The sequence below is a fragment of the Pleurodeles waltl genome, chromosome 8, assembly GCF_031143425.1.
Source record: "Pleurodeles waltl isolate 20211129_DDA chromosome 8, aPleWal1.hap1.20221129, whole genome shotgun sequence".
NCBI lineage: Eukaryota > Metazoa > Chordata > Amphibia > Caudata > Salamandridae > Pleurodeles > Pleurodeles waltl.
Window position 1 is genome coordinate 76,782,710 of NC_090447.1, and position 25,494 is coordinate 76,808,203.

At 42.7% G+C, this 25,494-nt stretch overlaps 1 protein-coding gene across 1 annotated transcript in view; it reads right to left on the bottom strand.

The window, feature by feature from the left end:
- The window catches only part of CLPB (ClpB family mitochondrial disaggregase), a 1,103,838-nt gene that overhangs the window by 843,169 nt on the left and 235,175 nt on the right, over nucleotides 1-25,494 (bottom strand). Inside the window, exon 5 of the mRNA XM_069203766.1 lies at nucleotides 15,995-16,123. Within this exon, the coding sequence (XP_069059867.1) occupies nucleotides 15,995-16,123 (129 nt within the window). The remainder of the gene's footprint in view (nucleotides 1-15,994; nucleotides 16,124-25,494) is intronic.

Consider the following 25,494-nt stretch of genomic DNA (forward strand, 5'->3'; position numbering starts at 1 on the left):
GTGAAAGGAAGCAGCCTCCTCTGTGTATTCCCCTGGAGACGAAAGATCCCACTCAGGGGAAGTGTCCAGCCCACTGGCTGTATCTAGACCATGCAGTCCATCACCCAAGTCCTCTAGTTCTCCTTCTTCCAGGACTCGTTGGTACTCCTGCTCCTCTAATAAACGGAGAGCACGTCTCCTCGAATGAAGCCTCTGCTCGATACGCGGAGTCGACAATGCCTCCGCCGAAGCCGAAGATCGGCGCCGATCTTCAGAAGCCACCGACGCCGCGTCCGGCGCCACAGGTAACTTCGGCGCCGATGAAAGAGCACTCGGAGCGGATGGACCCACCGAAGTCGCGGATGGACCCACCGAAGTCACAGGACGAAATCCTGACGACGGAATGGAAATCTCCGGGACCAATCCCTCCGAAGTCAACGGAGTGGCCACCGGCGCCGAGCCCACGTTCCCAAAAGGGAGAAAGGGAATAAAGGGTGCCGGCCGTAGAGGCGCAGGATCACCCAATGAAAAGGCCAAAGGGCCAGCCGGAGCACCCCCTGGAGCCATCTGTTGGAAGATGGTATACATCACATTTAGGAATGCGGTACTATCGGCTCCAGGGGTGGGAAAAGCCGGATACTGGGGTGCCTGTATCGAAGGCGACCCCGATGCCGGCCTCGACGTCTGCGACGCCGGAGACAACACCAGAGGCTGCACCACTTCAATCACCGACGCCTGTCCAGGTGAAGTCGGTGACGCCGGAGAGGGCAACGGCGTCGATGGATGCGGCGTGACCGTGGGACTGACCTCCCAAGTCCTCCGGCGCCAATCCGAAGACCTGGAACGAGTCTCCTTGCTTGAATGGCGCCGTGATTCTCTACGGCGCCGGGAGTCTCGATGACGCCGATGCCTTGGCGAAGAAGACTTCTTATGATGTTTTTCTTTCTTCGACTTCGCCATAAACAACTTCGCCTCACGTTCCTGGAGGGCCTTTGGATTCATGTGCTGGCATGAATCGCAAGTCGAGACGTCGTGGTCGGAGCTAAAACACCAAAGGCAGTCGGAGTGAGGATCCGTAACTGACATCTTGCCCCCAGACTCACGACAAGGCTTAAAACCCGACTTTCTCTGCGACATTATTACTGCAGCGAAGGACTACGCAGCAAAAAATACACTGTAACCACGAAAGTAACAGTTGCTCCCTCGAAGATAACCGTTTCGAATGCACGGAAAAAAGGGAACTGACGTCGGCACGTCGTCTAGGACTTCTTATTGCCTGTATGATGTCAGACGGCGTCGTGTGGGCTAGAGTGACGTCCTCGTCGACGTGCAGAGACTAGGAAGAAGATTTCCGTCGAATGCTGGCGCCATGGGAGTATTCATTAGGTGAGGAATCCACAGGTAGTTGTATCCATCAGAAGCACAGTTCTGATTTAATGCTATGTCTGGATGTTAGACACTGTCTCCTGAATGGGCAACACAAGAATCAGGATATCTTGTAGTGTTCTTAGCCTTGAACAAAATGTTCTGATTACATGTCAAGAAAAGGCTAACTAAACAAGTATGTTGTACAACATATTCTTAGAAGAATATAATTCAAGAAAAGCGTGTAAAATGTAAATGCTAAAAGCAATGCAAATAAAACGTGTAATATAAAATAAAGCTACTAAAATGGGATAAGCAACTTCTATTCAAGAGGTCCTCACAACACCCAGGCCAGTAAAAAAGATTCTTTAAAAAAAAATGCAATTAAAAGGCAATAAAACTAATAAAATGTTCACTCCAACAAGCAAAGAACACAAAATTGATACAATATCAGGAGCATCAGCAGATTCATGTCCATAGATAGAACCAATTGCGTTGCAAGACAGACATTCAGTACACACTCGAAAGGGCACCAAAAACAGCAGAACACAGGCCCCATGCAGTAGAACCATACTGTCTGAAAAGATGAAGACCAGTTGTCATTTAGTTCCTTCAAAAAAAAGTACACCAAAGTATTGTATCATGCATTCACAACATAGCTGGATGTGAAGCAGTGCCATCACCACTAGGCTTCGAGACGGGACAGCCATTGAGCAACAAAAGTAGAATTAGTATACCACCAATTAGGAATAACCCAAGTGTCTGACTCCAAATACATATGAAAACAGAGAGTGTATAACGGATAGAATAACTCCAAGAAGTCTGGAAGGTGCTGACGAACCCCAATACAATTGCCTTAAAAAGTGTACAACACTCACGGTGTTAGAAGCATTTAAAATGCGGCCCCAAGTTCCCCGAAGTGTCCGGGAAAGTTGATGTTTATCAGCAACTGTATTTCAGAGGAAGACCTTGCAACTTGCAAGTCAAAAGTTTCACGGGTAGACGCAAGTGCCACACTATGGAGCTTTTAGTCAGCTCAGCTTGTCGAAGTCAACATTACATTACAAGCTCACTACCCTAAGCTTATGTGTTGGGGGGGAAATACATTACCAAAGCAAGTCACTATTTGAGAAACAGAAACCACAGAGGGGATACCAGTTCTCGTACCATAACACCCTTGATCATTCAGCATTACGCTACTTCCATTAGAAAGTAAATGAAACACTGGGCGACTGTAGGAAACTGGTACTCCCTTCAAGTAGCATGCCAAATTGCCCACTGAACCGTTACAAACTAAGTGCAATGTCAACTGTTTACAAATCACTGGGTGGCTTACAAAAGTTTCACATTCTTTTCCACTAAAAACAAACTTCCCTGTCCCCGCTTACACATTTGTAATCCAAGGGTAATTCCCACACCTTTTGTACAAAACTCTCCCCTAAGGCCTGATATCTCCCTACTCAAAAATGTATCAAGCATAATGAACTGTGGAAATTGGCAGTGAGACACACTATTATTTAGTGGGTAAATCCATGTGGACAAGGTATTCATTCTGTTATCAACAACAGCCAATGATGTTTCCAAATTAGCCTAAACTATTTGCATTAAATGAGTAGCAGCTTCCATTTAAGAAAGCTTTCAAATCTCATTATAAACGGTGTACAGGAATCTTTTGGAGAGTGGTGACCTAGGACCTAACAAGAAATATTGTAAATCGATGTCAACAGAGATGAGAAAGAGGTGCTTCTTTACAGCGGATAATGTGGAATGTTGCTATCATTGCTGACATAACTTCCCTACACTATAAGTTGTGACAATCCACATGCCTTCTACCTGGATATAACAAGGGTCTGGCATGCTTGCTTTAAAATCCTGCAAGGACTTTAAAAAATGTGCATGAAACCAATTGAGTCCACTGGCTACAATAACCACTGGCTGGGACCTGAAAGTGTTGGATTAAATCTACCATCTGTCCCATACCATTGAGCTGATCTTCTGTGTAGTTTACTAAATCTTGCAAACTGTCAAATATGGCAATTGAAGGGATACTGGGCACATTCATTTCTTAATTTTATTTAGACCTAGGCAAGTAGTTTGCTGAATTGTGTCATTCAGAAAAATCATCTGCAATGGAAGCAGGCACGCTTTAAATAAGGCACTGACGCCCTGCACTTGTCAATCTTTTGTTCCCCATACAGATTTTAAATCCATTTTTTCTTTTCAACATTCATAGCCTTTAATAGCTAATTGGGAAACAAATGAATTTGAATAACATTAATTTAGTATTGGTTAGCATATTTTTCTTTGCTTTTGAAGGCAGTAGTGTAAAATAATAAGGCGCAGGATCAGAAATATGTCCAGATAAATATGTGAATTTATCTAAATATGTTTTTGAACTACCCACCGGTGGAGTCACGCAATGTTCCCATTGTGTATAATTAAAAACTGTGCATAGATTGCTAGTCCTGTGCAGGTAATGGTATGCATTTTATTCTATTATAAGGCTCCTGTAAAGCGCATGGATACCCAAAGGTCTCCCAGTGCTATAACAGTTGTCATAGTTTATCAGATCACCACAGAAGAGGAATTCTTTACTATACAGCCACATTTTCAGGGCCTTACAAAAGGAAAGTTTGTGGTTAAACTGCCGTAGTTCAAATGGGAGGGTATTTTAAAGTTTGACGGCCAAATAGGCAAATGAACAGTCTCCCCAACGAGACCTACAAATCTTGTGCACCTTTAGCATATGTGCTGAAGTGGATCTAAGAGACCACCCAGGAAAATATGGGGTGGCTAAAGGTCATAGCGATAGGGGGCCTCTCTTGGGTGTCCTGCATAGTGATGGCAACAACATATTTCACTATAATTGGCTGAGTTCACATACATAACTTCACTTTCAAATACAGTATAATATTCAAGCTCAAAAATCATTGAAGAGACTGTTTTACATCCCAATCATCAGATACAGCACCAGGTGTTATTACAGCGTCCACAGAGATTTTAAAAACATATGGAATTTGAATAGTCTCTGTAGGACCATAGGCCCAAAAATATCATGGTGGACCTTATCCCAAATTTTAGAAATGGGGTCTCTAGTTGGCAGAGGTATACACCCTTATCCAAGTAGGGACCACAATACTAGTCAGGGTAAGTCAAACAATCCAAATTATCCTGTGCCCACTCTCTGGTAGCTTGGCACTGAACAGTCAGGCTTAACATAAAGGTAATGTATAAAGTATTTGTGCCATAAACCATGCAATAATACAGTGAAAACACCACAAAACACACCAGACAGGTTTAGAACAATATAAGATATTTATCTGAGTTAATTAAGGTCAAAACAATTTGAAATAATATTCTTGCAATGATAAGAAGAGTCTTAAGTCTTTAAAAATCAGCAAATGTCTTGTGTGCACAAAGTACCTGGTATGCATCAAAATTACACGCACAGAGACCGCAGAGGAGATGCGTGGAAAAAGGAAAGTGTGCGTTGGATTTCCAAATGCGCACAGACAATGCGTCAATTCTTCCCACGCTGCAAGAGCTTTGCGTCGGTTTCCGGCATGCAGTCTTGAATCCTCACTGCGATGCAGGGGTCTTTTGACACCCAGGGACAATGCGTGGAAATCCTAGATATGCCGGACGAAGTCACAGGTGCTGCGTCGATCCGGTGGGCGATGCGTCGATTCCTTATGCAGGAAGTCAGGGCGTGTCGTTCCGGCTTGGTGATGCATCAATCTGGTGGGCTGTGCATCGAAGTTCTGGTCGCAATGCTGGCGCAGTGTCAATCTACGCTCTGCGTCATTCCGAGTCGGCAATGCAGTGATTCTTTCACTGCTAGGCAGGCTGTCCATCGATTCAGCACAAGGAGTTCCTTTGAAGAGATGAAGTCTTTTTTGCCCTGAGACTTCAGGAACAATAGGCAAGCTCAATCCAAACCATTGAAGAGCACTTCTCAGCAGAGCCAGAGGCCAGCAAGGCAGCAGAGTAAAAGCAAGGGAGCAGCCCTTCACAGCAAAGCAGTTCAGGTGAGTCCTTTGGGCAGCCAGGCAGCTCTTCTTGGCAGATTGCAGGATCTGGTTCAGAGTGTCTTTCCCAGAAGTATCTGAGTTGGTAGGGTCAGGGACCCAGTTTATTTACCCAAAAGTCCCTTTGAAGTGGGGGAGACTTCAAAGAGTGGTTTTGAAGTGCACAAGGTCCCCTTTCAGTACAGGTCTGTCTGCCAGGGTCCCAGTAGGGAGTGTGGCAGTCCTTTGTGTGAGGGCAGGCCACTAGCCTTTGAAATGTAAGTGTCAAGCCCCTCCACCCTTCCAGCCGAAGAATGCCCATTCAGTATGCAGATGTGTGCAAGTGTGACTGAGAATCCTGTGTTTGTGGTTGTCTGGGTGAAATGCACAAGGGAGCTGTCAACCAGCCCAGCCCAGCTCAGAAGTGGAACGGAGACAGATTGTAAGGCACAAATGGATTTTAAGTGCAGAGAAATGCTCAGTTTCTAAAAGTGGCATTTCTAAAATAGTAATATAAAATCCAACCTCACCAGTCGGCAGGATTTTGGATTACCATGCTGGATATACTAAATATCACCTGTCTGCCCCTTTCTGATCAGAATCTACCACTCACATAGTATATGAGGGCAGCTCTAATGTTAGCCTATGAAAGGAGCAGGCCTCACAGCAGTGCAAAGCGAATTAAGGAGATTTCCATTACCAGGACATATAAAATACACAGGTATATGTCCTGCCTTTTACCTACACAGCACCCTGTCCTATTAGTTACCCAGGGGCTACCTTAGGGGTGACTCATATATAGAAAAACAGGAGTTTAAGGCTTGGCAAGGACTTTTAAATGCCAAGTCGAAGTGGCAGTGATGCAATGGCAGGCCTGAGACACGGTTAAAGGGCTACTTATGTGGGTGGCACAACCAGTGCTGCAGGTCCACTAGTAGCATTCAATCTAAAGGCCCTGGGAATATGTAGTGCACTTTACTAGGGACTTACAAGTAGATCAAATATGCCAATGAGGTATTAACCAATGTTACCATGTTTTAAGGGAGGGGGCATATGCACTTTAGCACTGGTAGCAGTGGTAAAGTGCGCAGAGTCCCAAAAGCAGCAAAAACAGTGTTAAAAAAATGGAGGGAGGCAGATAAAAAGTTGTGGGTGACCACCCTAATGCTGTCAAGTCTAACATCAAACAATTCCATCAGGAAGTGGAACAGCAGAAATGTTCACAAGGGACAGGTCTCTTCGCCCTTTATGGGAAGACACAGGAGGCTTCAGTACCTCATCTACCAGTTCAACAGCAAAGCGTTCAGGAAGATAATGCCCATTTATTAGCCAGAAGAAAAACTGTCACAAAACAAATCCAAAAGAAGAGAGCAAACAAGGCAAGTATAATCCACAAAGAGGACCACAGATGGATCACATAAGAGCGTTTAAGCCAATGAAGAAATTCAAATATACCATGAAGAGAAGTAGTAGTAGATTCGGAAGATAAGTTATCAATGTTGACAAAGTACCCAGAAGCAGTCTGTGTGGAAACAGGAGCCACAGCTTGTGAAAGAGAACTGGCAGACACCACCAAAGATGGTTTATCATAAACAACTTCGCTGCTTTGAGAAGTAGCAGAAAATTGTAGACTTCTGTTTGGTGTTTCTTGTATTTTCAGCAGTAACTGAAATCAAATACGGGTGGGCAATGAACTCCGTTCTGCTCACGGAGTTTGCAGAGTTTTTCCCAGCAGAGCGCAGAGTTGAGAAAAAACCCTGTGTAGTGGAGTTTTATTCCTTGTTCGCTCTCGCCAACATTAAGGTTGCAACCACGAGCAAGAAAAATCTTGACTGGCACTGCTACACAATATGATGGGCCAAATTCTTTCTTCACCACAATATTCCCTCAAACTAGATCCTCAACCGTTCGAATCCAGGCGGTAGGTGCTAGTTGGTCTCTCACTCCTTCAGTGACAGCATGGGTAGTAGAACACTCATCTCGGAAGCCTTGGATTTCCTGTAACACAGTGAGACGTTCATTTAAATCAAAAGGTGTTTCTGTCACCACTGTGTAAGGACCATAAAGATCTGGGACATACATCTGAATGGCAAACAGGACTTTATATGGAGTTCGTATACCTAAAGATCTTCTGGCACATTGTTTAATGTTCTTGAAACTCTATAAAGATGGTGGATCCAACTGTGACCTGAAACTAATACTCTCGCTGTTAAAGATTGCTTTACGTCTCGGTTTTCCTCTCCACTACTGAATTTCGCTTAGGATGGTAGGGTGAGGAATAGTGTTTAGCCACATCCAGGGTTCCCATGGTGTCCTGTATGCTTTAGAGGCAAAAGCAGGGCCCTGGTTGGAGTGGAATGCAGCTACCCCATATGTCCTGATGAAGACTAGCAAATCCTTAATAACACTGCGAGCATCAGCTGATTGCTGTGGCCACACCCAGAGGAATATCGAGCATGAATCTACAGCAAGAAGAATAATTTAAATGCACCATCCGAATTCAGAGGGCCATATTTGTCTAGAGATATACACACTGCAGCGGTCTGTTTGAAACTAGGCGGGGTGTCTGGGGTGGGCGTTTTTATGGTGGAACCATTAATTTGTTAGTAAATGTCACAACTAATTCTCTTTTGTCCTCCTAATCCTGCTTTGTCTGTTAGTACAGACCACACCACCAGTAGCATGTTTGTAGCAGAGAAACTGTAGCTGCCACACCGGCATGGGCAGACACAACCCCCTCATGTGCAGCTCTAACAATCTCTAATCTGAAGTCTAGGCTGGGGATCATCTGACCCTCCACCCCTGAAATGGTTACATAAGGAATGTTTTGGGCACTTAAATGGTAGGAATATTTTGCTGGATAGGCTATTGGTAAATGGGTGCTGTTAGCCAAAGCATTTACGGCAGCCAGAGTTTCTTCATCCACCCTTGTGTGAGAGTGAGTAATCGCAGCTACAGTAGCAGTCTTAACTGCAGATCTGGATGCTTCACAAGCCAATGAATTACTAACAACGTGTATTACAACACAGCAGTGACTCAATGTATGAATTATATGAGCCAGTGGCAGACTTTCTTAAAGCTCTGCCACTTTTCCCCAAAGAACTTTATGCTTGATAGTATTTCCTTTAGAATCTCTGAAACCATTAAAGGCACTAGTAATGTAAGTTTTCATTAACTGATTGGACATAGTAGTATGAATAATACACTGTAAGAGTGGGGAATTCAGGATCTGTGTGCACCAGTGCCAAAATTAAAACTTTTTGAGTTCAGACAGTTGTGCAGTACAATCCCATAGGGACTGTGTGAAAGTTTGCTGATAGTGAAACTCTCCAACCCTCCATAAACAGCTGCGCAAGCAGCAGATTATTGATTTTTGGTGCCTATTGCAGACTGAGCTGGACCTTTCAATATAAGATGTATTTATACTGATCAAGGGGCAAAATTAGTTTGTAGTTTAGGGTCAAAAACATAATCTACATCAGTGGCAGTCAAGGAAGTGGGCCATTGTATTCCTCTAGGATGCAGGGCATTTGCATTGGGAACACTAGCCTTTGTGACAGCCTCTAATAATGCTTTTCCCTCTAGCCAGAGGTCTTTCCTTTATGACAGCCATCTGAACGGCCGTCAATATTTTTTTCAGTGGATGCAAAACGCTTTTCAGCATTAGAATATAAATGCGATTTATATGCAATCTGCACTGTCACTTTCATTGAACCTGACAACTAATGGCAATGGCACCTGGTATTATCTGAATGAGCAAATTTATTTTGTTAACATGTGTTTAAGTGTCAAGCTGCAAGCATGTCAGTCTGTGGTGATCTGAGAATTTGCGTATGTTCTGGACTCCAATGTTCACTGGAAAAATCGGGATGAATTAAATCATACAATTGTTTTACACAACTGTACATAGTGTGGGATGTGTGTTCTGCCAAAATTAAAGAATCCCAACAAGGACTGCAGTTTAATGGTATTTGGCGGTTGTGATTTAGCACACTTCTCTAGGAAGTGAGGTGCTAGGCTCTTTCCCTCATTTGGTAACTCATGTCCTAAAAACAGAACACTGTGAAATGCAATTTTTGTTTTCTTTAAGTTGAATTTGTAGCCATGCTCAGCAAATCCCAAAACAATGTGATCTACTCTGGCTAAAAAAAGTGTTCAGATCATCGTCCGTACGGTATATATTATCGACTAATAACAATGCTTCTGGATCAATATTATGCAATATGGACGCCAGAGGGGCAGAGAACATTCCTGGACTGTTCTCATACCCCTGGAAGAGCTGGCAGTGTTCAGAGCCTAGCACAGAAAAAGCAGCTACAACCCTGCTTTCATGCGCTATATTTTGTAGGAAAACCTTTTGAAAATATCCAGGGTAGTTTTGTATATTTTACGGACAATATTATTTATTAAAGCCATACTGTGTTGCAAATGTGCTTGTGTGACTATTTAAATGTCTGTAGTCTGAAACTTATGTATATAAATGATCCGGCTTAGGTATTGGAAATAAAGGGTTATTCATTAGAGATACATAGGGTTCAATTACTCCATGGTACTCAAGTTGTGAAAGAATTTCTATCATTAAAGTGTTTGCTTCATTTTTTAGTGGGTATTGAGGTTGCCCTTGCCGTTTGGACCTTATGGGTATTACATAATAAGATGAGTCCTTATCCCAGCCCACATGGTTGCAGTATAGTGCAGGGGTTTGTGCAAGAGCCCAGTCTACAGCATATGTTTGCTTTACTTGCTCAAGAACAGAGAAATTCACATCTTTCCCCTGTGGGAGGGTTCTAACAAACTCTGGTGGCCAATCCTTTTCCTCCAAGAAAATGTCATAGCTAAGTGTTAGTGTTTACCAGGAAATTACTTTAAATGTGTTTTTTATGTCCCCCTCGATCTGTATATAAAATTTTAATACTCTATCTTCAATGTCGTTGTTAGTTGCTTTCGCATACAGAAATTCTTGAAGATTCTGGCAAACTATTGTGACCTCTAAGACACTGTCTAGCAGTCACTGCCCATGGTCCTGTTCTGAAGTAGTGTTCTCAGTATGTGCAGCATATCTTTTCGAAATTTCCGCGACCACTTTGAATTTGAGGTTTTGTTGTGGAAGTTTCTCTTCCTTTTTTATAATGATGTTAGACGAGCGTTGCAAGTCCTTTTTTGATTTCATGTACTCTTCTTTTGTGCAATCTGACCTCCCGCTCTCTTGGATCATTAGTCAGATGAGCCCTTAAATGGACGACAAGGGCCTGTATCAGTGTACTGATACCCATCAGGCTGTTTTAAACTATCACAGTAATATTTTTTAAATCTCTCCAGCTGTGGAGATCCTCCCTGTTATTTTGTTTTATCTTAATTATTTATTTGTTTTTCCTAGCATTTTTTGAGGTCTCTGGTGCTTGCTTGGTATTATTTTCGAATTATTAAGCTGTGGCTTATTTGTCTAGCCCCAACATTATTGAGAACTATGAAAGTATAGGTTTTGGCAATAATTTTAGGCAACTTGCGCTCTTGTTCCATTAATAGATATAGCGCAAGGCATTGATGAACTGCCACAGGGAGATGAAATGATGAAGAGGAAGATGGTATTCACTAGAAAATGAGCTGCTCAAGGTAAGTGCAACTAGGTAACGTGGATAATAGAATAAAAGAGATAGACAATAGTTAAGCTAAGTGAATTATGTTTGTCTATATTTCCTCTCTTCTACAGGTCCACATAATCACCCCTAACTATGAAGTGAAGTTTCTAGACCTGGAAAATTATTCTCTATTTGCCTTGCACACGTCCTTGCTTCTTTTTGATACGAGAGGCTGTTTATGCTTAACCACACCAAACAGACTAACAAGAACACCATGACTCACCACCCCACATCCCTCAAACCACTGCATAACTCACTGTATTAATAAACAGACCATCCACTGCTCACACTAAGCAGTAGCGTATGAACCACATAATGATTTCCCTTGCTCATCACAGAGGTACAATAGTGGGTACAGGGGATCCAGAAGAAGAAAATTGGAAGAAGCTGTCGCGTAGGCTCTCATTATTCTAAGGAGACTACTGGATTTCGAGTGGCAGAATTGTCTGCGGTGTGGGAGATCGAGTCTAACCCACTACAGGTGACACCTGTCGCTTCAATCTGGGTTCTGCTCCGGCTAACTAGCAGTGCCTCATCTCTACCCAAGGGCAGGGATGATTGGGCAGCCGAGCGCATGACATAACTGGTTTCTCAGGGAAGCCGTGGTCACTTAGGTCGCATTTGTTTCTCTCAGTTACATTAGTCTCATATATACAATGACAGAGGCAGTATATATTTCAATAATGCTTTAATAAAGAGACTGCATCTTAGATAGCAAAGCGTGGATTGCAATAACCAGAACGATAAAGCATGACAAGCTTAAAATTGTGACAAGGAGAGTAAAACATAAAAATAATGTTACCATATTGTCACTAGAATCAACAGAGTAATTCCTACCTAGGCTATGAGAGAGCACAGCGTGTTAAGCTCTAATTCTGCCCTTCAGGTTCCCCCGGGAAGATATCATCCCCCATACCGGAGCAAAGGCCTGAAGTCTGTAAAGACAGCTGTAGCGAAGCATCCCGCAATCAGCATACAGTTGTGGTTCTCTGGCTGGAATCTCCTCTAACGTGTAAGGGAAGTGTTATTATAAAAAAAAAAAACTGGTGTTCTAAGAAAATGTCCCTACGTAAGGATGTGTATTTTCTATGAATTGCAGAGACTAAACTTATACCACCTTCACCAGCAACCTATCTCCATGCAGCCTTGAAAGAAGCACAGAGTGAGCAAGAATGTCTTGTGTGAGAACAGCGTGCTGGCCTAGGCAAAAACAGTAAGATAGAAAGAAAATAAAACAAGACCGTAAAAGTGGCTACTGTAACAATAATAAAGCAAAGCCGAATAAAATACATCTAGGTTAAAGGGCACAGCGGCAGGCCTAGTATGTTAAAATAACATACATGAAGCTATAACTAAAATGGGAGGGAAATAATTAAAAGAATAATACCAAATCAGACCAAACATACCGCTGCAAGGATAAGAGAATGAGAGCTCATCTATAAAAAAATAAAACGGAAACACAAAGCTTGGGCATGGATCCAAGTAGAATACTTTTTAGAAGACCAGGAAGAATACTAATACCCGTAGCAAACTGGACAATAATGCTAATCTCCCATCCAAAGAAAAGATCAGGCCACTCTTCAAATAACCCAGCTCAAAGTTCAGTAGAGCACCCACATAAGGGCTAGCAGCATTTTACATCAGTTACCAGAAATATCACTCACCATCACATAGAAAAGGCAGTAACCAGCCTGCGCAATGTGAGGTCCGAATGAGACTCCAAGCAATTGATTAAACCTCCACAGGTGAATCAAAGTTCGGGAGACCATCAGAAGACCTGGGCTTCCCTTGTGACATATACCCCAAAGAGAACCCAAACATACACCAATTTCACAAGTCCAATCTCATAGATTGCGTCCAGCGATAAACCCTTTACTTATTTACACCACACTTATTCAGTGGGCCGCAAATATCCATGAACGTCCTCTAATAGAGCCCCAACCCCTGGGTAAAATTACAATTACAGACAGGGTCTGGACCAAAGCATTAAAAGACCAGATAACAGAAACGCACACAAAAAGCACTGTATCATTTTCTAATAGAGGCTTCTTCTTACAGAGTCCTAATATTCAAAAGCCTTCCATAGCAATGCACACATTATGAGAATGGTCTCGCAAATCCCATCAACATATACTAGATTAATAGTTTCCTGCACTGTTATTGTGAAGCATGCTTAATTTCTCACAAGAGTCTACGCAGTAAAGTTTAGTGAAAATATGGAGTAACAACAAGATTGTCACCTGAGAGATGTCCGTGACTAGCACTCTCCTCTAGACTGCGGACACTTCTGCTTCACCTATCATGGAATAGGCTTTACTGCCTTCACACCAGATCGCAGCAGAATTTGATAAAACCACAAACAAGGATCTATTAAATTAATATCCCATTTCTCTCTCTTAGCGTCAGCGAATCCAAGTGAGAACTGATTTCTTTAATCTGAAGTATTTAGATTTATGTAAAAGCTGAAAGTCTCACAAGCCAAACCCATGCAGATGTTCTTTATCTTTTGACTGATTAGTAGTTGAACATTTTTTAGCATGGAATGTTGCCTAAGTCAGGAGACCAAGTGGTACCACTTCACGAAGAAACAATGGTCAAACTTAGAATGAGAATGACCTTGTGTGAGATAGTGGGCTGTTGATTGAAGGGGGTAGATAACACCTGTTCTAACAAAAGCCCAATCCCTGTCAGGGTGAACCACAAAATTCACTAAATTAACCTGTGCTTAACCCTCTGGTAGCTTGCCAATAAAGCAGTCAGGTTTAAGTTAGAGGCAATTTATAAAGTATTTATGCGCACACAAACTGTCATAAAGAGAAAACACAACACAAGAAAAATTCCATACCAATTTAGAAAAATAAAGCCAAATTTAATAGATTATTTGACACAAAATCTACACGCAGTAGAACCAGAGTATAAATTAATTTTTTACGTTTTTGGTAAAAACTAGCACCCAAAAGATAAAAGTTAAAGTGCCTACCACTGACATCTAATCGCACAGGAACGGGTCAAAGTTGAAAACTATGGCTGATCACGATGGAGTGCGGGATAAAAAAGTCGATTGGGTCCAGTTGCTGATTACCTTCGGACTAAGAAGAAATTGCAAAGAAAATGTTCTGAGTAGGTAAAGTTCAGCGAGGCAAGACAGCAGGAGGTGTCCATGGAGGGAGTGTTGTTGTTGGGGAGCCGCTGGATGAAGTCACTGTGAAGATTTCTATGCTCAAACTTAGGTGGTCATTATGACTTTAGTGGTGTTCCTTTAAGACCGCCAAAGCCACGGGTGCCAGAAGACCACCAGTGCTGGCAGTCTTCCGCCCACCATATTAGGGGTGCTGCTGGATTTCTGCAACACTCAGGGAGAAAATCCAGCAGCAGTAGTGCTGGAGGGCGGAGGCGCATGGGCAGTTCAACTACTGGCCCCACCAGAAGGTGGGGCGCTGCCGGAGCTGGAAGCGCCCCTTCCATGTTCCCTGCCAGACGACCTCCTCCCCAGTCCAGGTAAGTTGATCCTCCGACAGGGGCTGGGGGGTCTTATGTGTGTATAGGTGTGTGTATGAGTGTTTGTCTCCGTGTGTGTGTGTGTGTGTGTGTGTGAGTGTGTGTGTGTTTGCGTGTGTTTGCTTGTGTGTATGCGTGTTTAGATTGGTGTGTGTATGCGTGTTTGGATGGGTGTGTGTATGCGTGTTTGGATGCGTGTATGAGTGCTGAGGTAAAAGCGAAGGAAAGGCGGCTCCTAATACCGCCGGCGGTCTTCTGTGGACCGCCGGGTCGGCGATTCTCATCTCCGGCCCAGCGAGTCCGACCACCATGGCGGTATTAGTGGAGATGTGGCGGGTTGGCAGAGGCCAACCTGCCACACTCCTAATGTGGCGGTCTTCATCGCCAGCCTGTTGGCGGTGAAACTGCTACCTTTGCGGGTCATAATGGCCACCTTAGTTACTTTTTTGGAAGCTGAAAATCTTCAATGGAAGGCAACTGGAGGCTGAAGCAGACAAGAGTTCCAGCAGGCTGGATACACCTTTGGAGAAGGACCACTGAACAGGATTTGATGCTGCAGAGAACAAAGTACCAGGAGCTGCTGTGAAGTCAAGGCAACCGGCAATGCACCTTGGGCAGATAGACAGGCAGGTTGGTCCCAGTCGTCCATCAGTTCTCTGGGCAGTTTTAATCAAAAACATTGTAAGTAACAAGTTTTGGATGTTGTTTATCTGGGAACCTTTAACAACACCACAACCAAGGGTCCAGGACTGGAGAGGCATCGCTTGGGGATTTAGGACTCACTTAGGCTGGTTCCAGGAGCAGGATCAACATAGAGGGAATGTCCATGTGGCTTTGAACAGGAGCCAGCATATTAGCCCTTGGAGTCACTCAGGTAGGCCTGGGTTCAGGTGTTGAAGCTGGGTTCTAGCCACATGGCAGGCATTTGAGGGTCCAGGCAGCAAAGCAGTCCTTCAAGGTGCAGGTCTTGTAAAGTACACAGCAGGCCACAACAGCAGGCAGTCCTCTCAGAGTCGTTCCAACTCTCAGAGAGGTAATAACAAGAAAGGTATCTCACTGGCTAACAGTTTCAGACAAATTTGGAACTGGGAGCTAATAAAGAGACTCTACGCCTCTTCAGGAAAATAAAAAACTTTAGGTTGTCAGGGGCCAGTTTCTCGGCCAAATCGTAGTGAGGGAGGTTCACATCTCATTTTACCATTGATTTCACTTGAAGGCATGACGGCAAGACTTACATGAGCTAGATTGACTTTTATCCAGCGCCAATTCCAGTATACTACACAGATCAAAGACTGGTAAGCTATGTCAAAACACAAACCATTTTACCAGTACATTCATATGTTTTTGAGAAATAATTAAAATCCATCAATCTAGGAGTTATAAATTGCCTCTACGAGAGGGAAGGTAAATCTTTTGAGATACACTCCAGGAAAGTGAATCCAAATTGTAGATATTGGAAATATGAATACAGATAACAATCACTTTAATGATACTTCCTAGTCTTACCCTTTTCCAGCAGCTCTCTGACAGTGCTATAGTCATCAGCAAGAACCGCATAGTGCAGGGCAGTGCATCCCTTAAAACTGACACGATTGTTGAGGCGGCTACTGAACTCATCCTCCCGGGTAATCAGTACTGCAATGAGAGCAGAGAAGAAATAAATGAGTAAATTATACAGGACTATGACCAATGTGGTCTTGATATAATTATTCCCAGTGTACATGTCTACATGGCTAGATCAAAAAAAGAAAAATCAAGCACAACCTAGGAGACTTTCTAAGGATTAATTTATGCTCCAGGCATTACGCATTCAGACTAGCACTTTATAAAATCCAAGATGAAATGCCATGTATCGCCTTATCTTTTCATGATATAATTCATCTATTGTAATAACCGCTGTAAAAACATTAAGCACCCATAATGAAAATGTATAATAAATGGTTATTCACACAAGTTATCATTCGTTAGATACAACATTTCCAACAGCGTGTACAAAACCATAACAATAGAGCACCAACACAGGTAATGCAGGAAGTCCTCACAATCAGTTATGAGTGATAATAATAGTCAGGATTTCTCAAACAATGTAACAGTTAGGAATAAATGAATCCATATAATGCCCTAATTTCTTGTTTTATGCGTCCATCTTTTATGCTTCCATTGTTTAAAAATGTACTTTTGTTACAGTATTAGTTCCTTTAAAAAATAACTACACACTGTAATATTTGGGTGACAGTATAAACAGAGAAGGTTTAAAAGACTCACAAATTATGCAAAAGCAATAAACTGAATAAAGTAACTCTGAAGAGCATTTTACAATTACATCAAAACCATAAACCCATCATAGAGAAAAATAGAAAACAAATTATTTGATTACTGTAGGAAGGTGGCTCTGTATATACTATATCAAAATGAGATTTAGTGTGCACAGAGTCCAGGGGTTCCCCAAGAGGCTTGACAGAGGCAATAATAGATAATACTAATGCTCTATTTGTGGTAGTGTGGTCGAGCAGTTCGGCTTATCAAAGGATAGTGTTAAGCATTTGTTGTACACACACAGTAGAAGAAACACACTCAATGACTTAACTCCAGACCAATAGGATTTTATATAGAAAACTTTTTTTTTTGTTAATTTATTTCTAGAACCACAAGAGATTCATTTAGCAGGTAAGTACATTAAATGAAAGGTACTTTGCATAGTAATACTTAGAACTTTGAATGGAATCAACAATGTACAAAGTTTTCTTTAAAAAGGCAAAAAGCTATTTTAAAAGTGGACACAGTGCAATTTGCAACAGTGCCTGGGGAAGGTATGTAAGGTACAGTTTTGGAGGTAAGTAACAAGCTTACGGGTTCAGTCTCATGGGCATAGGTAGCCCACCGTTGGAGGTTCAAGATCACCCCAAATTCCCAGCACCAGCAACAGAGGGCAGGTTAGGTGCAGAGGTCAAACAGGAGCCAAAATAACGTGGGCCCCTATGGAGATGGGGGTACTCTGGTTCCGGTCTGCTTGCAGGTAAGTGCCTGCGTCGTCAGAGGGCAGACAGGGGTGTTTGAAGGAGTACTGGAGGGGCCCCAAGTAGGCACAAAAACCACACCCTCAGCGGCACAGGGGCAGCGGGGTGCAGTGTGCAAACAGGGTGTTGGGTTCTCAATAGAACTCTATGGAGGGACCCGGGGGTCACTTAGGCGCTGCAGGCAGGGCACAAGGGGGCTTCTGGAGCAAGCCACAGACTGGGCAAGGGTTAGGGCCGCCTGCTGGTTGTTCCTGCACCGGTGGTCAGTTTCTCTCGGGCCTGGGAGCTGCGGGTGCAGTGCTTCTCCAGGTGACGGATATCTTCGTCCCGGGCAGTCGCGGTCAGGTGTGGTCCTCGGGATTCCCTCTGCAGGCGTCGTCGTGGGAGTGTAGCGGGGTCATCCCTGGGTGGACATGCAGTATAAAAATCCAGGAATGAAGAACAACGGAGAGGCAGGAATGGTAAATTCCAATTTATTAGGTAGATCCTCAGAGGAAGAAACTCCATCCACACCAGTCCCAAGCTTTCAGCTCCAACTAACTGCTGGAATGTTGGAGCATTCTGATCACACCACACAGAGCGCGAAAAGGGGAAATAGATCATACCAATAGAGATATATACTACATAATAGATTGAAAAGTACAAGAAAATACATGGAGAAGGGGAATAACAACTGCACTATAATTTACATAATACACTGGGAAATAAATACTACACCACCTTTCCCCCCAAATAATAAAACAAAACAAAAGAGAAATAATAAAACAAAACATTCATGAAATTTTGACAACTCTGTTCAAATTCTAAATACGACCGTCATCAACTTTAACAGCCCCCTTGAACACCTTAATAACTTTAAAAAACTTTACTATAATGCGACTGCCCACTAGCAGGTTTCCCAGGTAATTTAATCTTCACTGTATCACCTTTCCTCACATGTGTATTTACAGCAGACTTATGATAATCATAAGCCCGTTTTCTCTTATCCTGCACCGTCAACTCCTTTTCTAGCGCACTACTCTTAATTTTCTTATAATTAAACTGCTCCTTTACATACTCCTTAACCCATGGTGGATTAATTTTGGTGTTAGGATTTTTTTTTTTTTAACACAACAAATGGAGATTGATTAGTACTTGAATGTGGAGTAAACCTTAACTCCTCTACTTTAGTTTTAATCCACCATTCTCAATTCACTCCCATCTGCTTTGCTAACTGAATAGTTTCTTTTAAAGTTCTGTTAAAACGCTCAACCATACCGTTGGGTTCTGGATGGTACAAAGCACATTTCTTATGAGCAATTCCTCTGGACAAAAAAAAATCATTCATCAATTTTTATGTAAATTTAACTCCATTGTCTGTTAAGAGATACTTTGGATTGCCCTCACGTCCAAACACCTCTGACAGAAAATTCACAACAGTCACGGAAGTGATTTCTGATGTGATCAAAATCTCAGGCCATCGTGATAATACGTCCATAACTACTATTACATACTTAGGGACAGCCCCACAAGATACAGGTCCCAAAATGTCCATTGCTACTTCATCCCACACATCTTTCGGAATATCCTTCAACACCATGGGTTGCGTCCTAAGCTTCAAAGATTTATCGGCCAGTTTACACTACACAGTCTCTGACTTTCCTCTCTAAAGCTAAATCCATACCTGGCAACCAATACGCACTTCTCATTCTTTCTTTTGTTTTGCAAATGCCATGATGACCAGAATGTGCGAGACCAATAAGACGGTCACGTTAACTAAACAGGGGTATTAATTTGCAACCTCTTAACACCAAACCATTCTGCAAAGATAATTCATGCCAGACCTTCTTAAACTGTAAATTGACTTCATTACTGTTCCTCAAACACTGCCCTGAGTTCAACAACTCCTTAACTTTCTGTAATTCAGCGTCATTGCTCAACTCCTGTAACCACTCACTTTCTGAGACACAGCCATCAGTAATGCTGCAAACTTTAACATCTTCATCCATCCACCAGGAACACTTCACCTTCATTCTCATCCTCAAGATCAGCCATTCTGTTCTCACAACCAGGCACATATTTAACTACAAAATGGAAATCTTGAAGACCAACCACCCTCTTACATATGCAAGAAGAAATGTTGTCTAACCCTTTTTTTTTCACACACCTCTCATAAAGGCTTGTGGTCAGTTTGCACTTCAAAGCACATTCCCCATAGAAACTGTTTAAATTTCCTGACCGCCCAAAATATAGCCAGCGCTTCTTTTTCAATTGTAGAATAATTACATTCTGCTCCACGTAAACCACGTGAAGCAAACACAATCACATTGATTTTACCATCATGCAATTGTTGCAGGACGCAACCCAAACCTTTGTCCGACGCATCAGTGGTAATACAACAAGGTACACCGGGTTGGAAACTGCTGAGGGACTGAGCTGACGTCAATGCTTGTTTTAAATCCTCAAACTCCTTTTGACACTCAAGAGACCAGATAAAGTCAGTCCCTTTTCTAAGCAATTTCCTAATGGAATAAGATCTCTTCGCAAAGTTAGGCACAAATCTGGCATAGAATTCAGCCATTCCCAAAAAAGCTTGAACATCCTCCTTCTTATCAGGAGCAGACATATTCACAATGGCTTTCACCAAATCGCTTTTAGGTTTAACGCCATCACCAAATACGGTATGACCCAGGTACGTTATTTCTGGACTGAAGAACTTGCACTTGTCACCTCTTAATGTAATACCTTTTGCCTGAAATATCCATAACACTTGCCGGACTAGTTCATTATGTTGTTCTAGGGTGTCAGTGTAAACAAGAACATCATCCTGGAAGAACTTGACACCCTTGATGTCACCTAGAATGTTATTCATAAGCCTCTGAAAAATAGATGCTGCAGAACAAAGGCAAAACGGCATCCTATTAAACTTGTAGACACCAAAGGGCGTAATGAAAGAGGTGAGCACTTTAGACTCTTCACACAATTGCACCTGATGGTAAGCAGAGCTTAAGTCCAAAGTGGTAAAATACTTAGCCTTGCCTAGAAAACTGACAATTTCTGCGATATTGGGTAAAGGAAACTTTTCCACTATAACTTCTTTGTTGAGATTGCGTAAATCAATACACAATCTGATGTCCCCAGACCTCTTAGTGGCTACAACAATAGGAGCAACCCATTGAGCAGCTTCCACTTTCTCGATTATACCTTGTGATTGCAACTTCTGAAGTTCCACTTTTACTTTATCCTGTAATCCAAGTGGAATGTTTCTAACTTTAGAAGCAACAGTTATAGCGTTTATTTTCAAAACAATGCAATGTTTGTACCCGTTAATACAGCCCACTTTATTGTTGAACACTTTTGGAAATTCACACATTAATTCCTCACCAAGATTACTGATTTTCTGTACTTGAACCTGTGGCACAGAATTGGGGTTCAAAATAATTCCCAACAACTTTTGATGCGGCCAGCTCAGTATAGTGTCACCCACAACAGGGACATACACCTTACCAACAATTTTGTTACCTTTGAATGCAATAGTGGCATCAAAATACCCCTTTAACTCAATAGGTTTCCCACCATAACTGTATGGTGTGACGTCAGGATCCAGAAGAATTACTTTCCCTTGGAAGTTCCTTTCGTAATCACCTTCAGAGACCAAAGTTAGCTTTGCACCTGAGTCCATCATCATGTGGATATTGATGCCATTCAGTTCCACTACATCTGAAGGATAATCGCACCGAATGCTAGACACACAGTTCACATCGTTAACCACTTGCAAAATGAAATCTTGCTCACCATCAACATCACACTCAACTTCATTTACTTTCACTTTAACCTTACCTACAGACTTACAACACTTTGCAAAATGACCCCTCCTTCCACACTTGTTACAAGAAACACTGAAGGCAGGACACTCTTTGCTATTAGCTAAGTGTGATGGTGAACCACATCTAAAACACAACAGCTTTGTTCTGACGCTAGCATTTGTTTTGTACTTTGGTTTGGTATCTACGGCCTGGACCATGTTAACAACCCCCTTAGAATTTCTCAAATTTTCAATACACGACTCAGAGTGTTCAATTTGTTTATCAATTAACAACACCTCATGTAACGTAGGGTCCCCCTTTGACCAAAGAGGTTCCCTAACTTTGTCACTCTTACACTCCAACATGAACTGATCGCGAATGCGTTCATCCACACTGTCACCAAAATTGCATTGTGCTGCTAGTTTACGTAAATTCGTAACAAAGTCCTCAGATTCAGAATCATTCTGTTTACATTTGCCAAAATAAAATCGTTGAAGTATGATAGAAATTTTAGGTAAATAATGTCTATCCAATTTGAGCAACATAGTCTCAAATTCATTCAAAGAATGGTCTCCTTCAGCACCCTCGGCAAAAAATTGATGGTAGGTAGTGTTTCCAAAACTTCCTGACCTTCTGCTCCCAAACAGTGTTGAAGCACAGATGCTTTTCTGTCCGCAGATAGATTGCTGCCACAAACTCGAATGTACGTTTAAAAACTTTTTTACATTTGTGCCATGGAATAGGAGGATCTACAGGAACAGGCAAGAAGAACGGAGGTGGCGAGATATTTTGCATAGTTCACAGCAACGTTGTGATGTCCTGTTTTGTACAAAAAAACTTCAAACCTATAATTAAAAAAATAAAAAATAACTGTATGTATACTCATAAGAACACACAAATGCAATTGAAGGGAAAAAATAATGTGTGTTAAATGCCGCTAGAAATACAAGGTAACTATTGCCAAAGAGAAAACCATAGACAGGTCCAAAATAGTTGAATGAATTTTCACGTAGATGCTCTCAATAACTTCCTTCTATTCCATTGAAGAATATTTCAAAATATATACTAACAGTTCAACAACGTGTTAATAATAACAGTAAAAGTACACGTTGATGTTTCTGTTATCAGTTTATATCTTGTGCCACGTTGTCGAAGTAGCATTAAATGCTCTCATTAATATCCTTCTATTCTGTTTAAGAGTATTTCAAAATATATACAAACAGTTCAACAACGTGTACATAATAACAGTAAAAGTACACATTGATATTATTGTTATCTGTTTATATCTTGTCACACTTTGTCGAAACAGCATTTACAGGCCGGAATTAGTGGAGTCCCAAGACGGTGAGATCGCGTACAAGCGTCTAAGGCGGAGACACTGTCTCCAGGTTCCTGAGCTCGTATTAATGTAGCGTGCGATAACAGAGGAACAGACGCCGTCTACAGGTTGCTTAGATACGCGCGGAGAAAGGAATAAAAATACACGCGCATGAAGGAAATTCGATGCAGGAGGCTCTGTCTCTTAGTTACTGTGCAACGCTGCCAAGAGTCAAGAAAAAACGAAGTGTAATCTCGCGCGGCAGGTGAGTATACAAAAAAGAAAAAACAAAGCACGATATAATAGAATAAAATGTAGCAGCAAATGGAACACAAAAGAAATGAAGGGGTCCAGGAAGCGTAACAATGTGCTGAATAACAGTACCTTAAAGATTACTGGTATGTTGAAGTTTCTCTGTATCCAGAGGGTCCGAGTTCCGCAAGTCGTCGCCAAAATGTAGTATAAAAATCCAGGTATGAAGAACAACGGAGAGGCAGGAATGGTAAATTCCAATTTATTAGGTAGTTCCTCAGAGGAAGAAACTCCATCCACACCAGTCCCAAGCTCTCAGCTCCAACTGACTGCTGGAATGTTGGAGCATTCTGATCACACCACACAGAGAGCGAAGGGGGGAAATAGATCATACCAATAGAGATATATACTACATAATAGATTAAAAAGTACGAGAAAATACATGGAGAAGGGGAATAACAACTGCACTATAATTTACATAATACACTGGGAAATAAATACTACAGGAAACAGTCAGAATTGCCTGGGGATCCTCTCTGGCTAGTTGGTTTTTCTGGACACAAGCCGGGGGCGTCGGGTTCAGAGTAGTTGGACTCACGCTTCGGGAGTGAGGTAAGAGTTCCTTTAAAGATGTTTTTTTGGTCTTCTTGTTGGTCAGGTCCGCAGTCCACAGGAGTTTCTTGGTCCTCGGTGATGCAGGCAGTCCCCTGGAGGCTTTTCAGGGATCGCTGGTCCTGCAGAATGCACTGCTTCTTTTGTTGCAGCTTTTTGAGGCAGGAGACGGGCCGGTAGGGCTGGGGCAGAGTTAGTTGGTGTCTCCTCTTCTCTGCGGGGTTTTCAGCCCCGCAGTCCTTCTTTCTTGAGGTAGTCAGGAATCTGAAGAGCTGGGTTCAGGGTCGCCCCTAAATACTAAGTTTAGGGGTGTTGGGGTCAGGGGGCAGTAGCCAATGGTCCCTGAGGGTGGCTGCACCCTCCTTGTGCCACCCTCTGGGGAGGGGGGGCACATCTCTATCCCTATTGGTCCTAATCCTCCAAAGCAAGATGGAGGATTTCTCAAGGAGGGAGTCACTTCAGCTCTGGACACCTTAGGGGTGGTCTCCTCCTTGTTTTTCTCATGATCTCTCTGGACTTGCCTCCAAAAGTGGGGGCTCGTCTGCGGGAGGGGGTGGAGAAGGGGGCACTGGCTGGAGTGCCCTGGGGCACTGTAACACCAGGCTTGAGCCAGGTGTTACAGTTCCTGCAGGGGGAGATGTGAAGCACCTCCACCCAGGACAGGCTTTGTTTCTGATCACCGACTGCACAAAGGCACTCACCCCATGTGGTCAGAAACTTGTCTGGAAGTGGCAGGCTGGCATGGACCTGTCAGCCTTACACTAGCAGTTGGGCTAACATACAGGGGGCAACTCTAAGATGCCCTCTGTGTGCATTTTTCAGAAAATTCCACACTGGCATCAGTTTGGGTTTATTTTTCTGAGACGTTTGACACCAAACTTCCCAGTATTCAGTGTAGCCATTACGGTGCTGTGGAGTTCGTAATGGCAAAATCACAGACCATATACTAAGTATGGTTAGCCTGCACTTACAAAGTCTAAGAATTGACTTAGATACTGTAGGGGGATAATGCTCATACAGCTATGCTCTCACCTATGGTATAGTGCACCCTGCCTTAGGGCTGTAAGTCCTGTTAGAGGGGTGACTTACTGACAGGCAGTGGTTGGTGGGCATGGCACTCTGAGGGGAATGCCATGTCGACTTTGTCTTTTCTCCCCACTAGCACACACAAGCTGCAAGCAGTGTGAATGTATTGAGTGAGGGGTCCATTAGGGTGGCATATTACATGCTGCAGCCCTTAGGAACCTTCCCTGGCCACAGGGCCCTTGGTACCAATGGTACCTTTTACAATGGACTTAACTGTGTGCCAGGGCTGTGCCAATTGTGGAAACAAAGTTACCATTTTAGGGAAAGAACACTGGTGCTGGGACCTGCTTAGCAGGGTCCCAGCACACTTCCAATCAAAGCTGGCATCAATACTAGGTAAAAAGTGGGGAGTGACCATGACAACAGTGGCATTTTCCTACAATTACCCACTCCAAGCAATAAAGAAATGAAAGATTCAAGTATACTCATGAATGCAAGTGCTTCCATTTTACACACACAATGTAAAGACGAGGAACCTGAACTTGACACAGAAACTACTAAATAATAACAATTACAACACTACCAAGGAATTAAGAGGACTACTGTCAAAAGTTAAAGAAGTTCATCAAGAAATAACAAAATGTAAACATCTAGGTTTGAATAGGCTCCCAATAGAACGTCTTGATTTAAGTCTAGGCTGATACCCAAAAATAACGCTGCACTTTAATTATATCCAACTAATAAAATCCATACCCGAATCCTATTAACCTAGCACATGTAAGCGAACAGACAAGACATCAAGGGGATGGGAGGGGGCATAGTTTGTGGCTGATGAAGGTGGATGCTTAGTAAGACAGTTCCTGCTGCTCAATCCTTGAGGAATCCTGTGTTTAAAATCTGTAAAAGTACCCACTGCTGTGTTTTTTCTTCTCTGGAGTACCCCCTTGGTTTGTGGAGCGCTGAAGGCAACATCCCTAAGTGCTCCAGGGCTGGCAG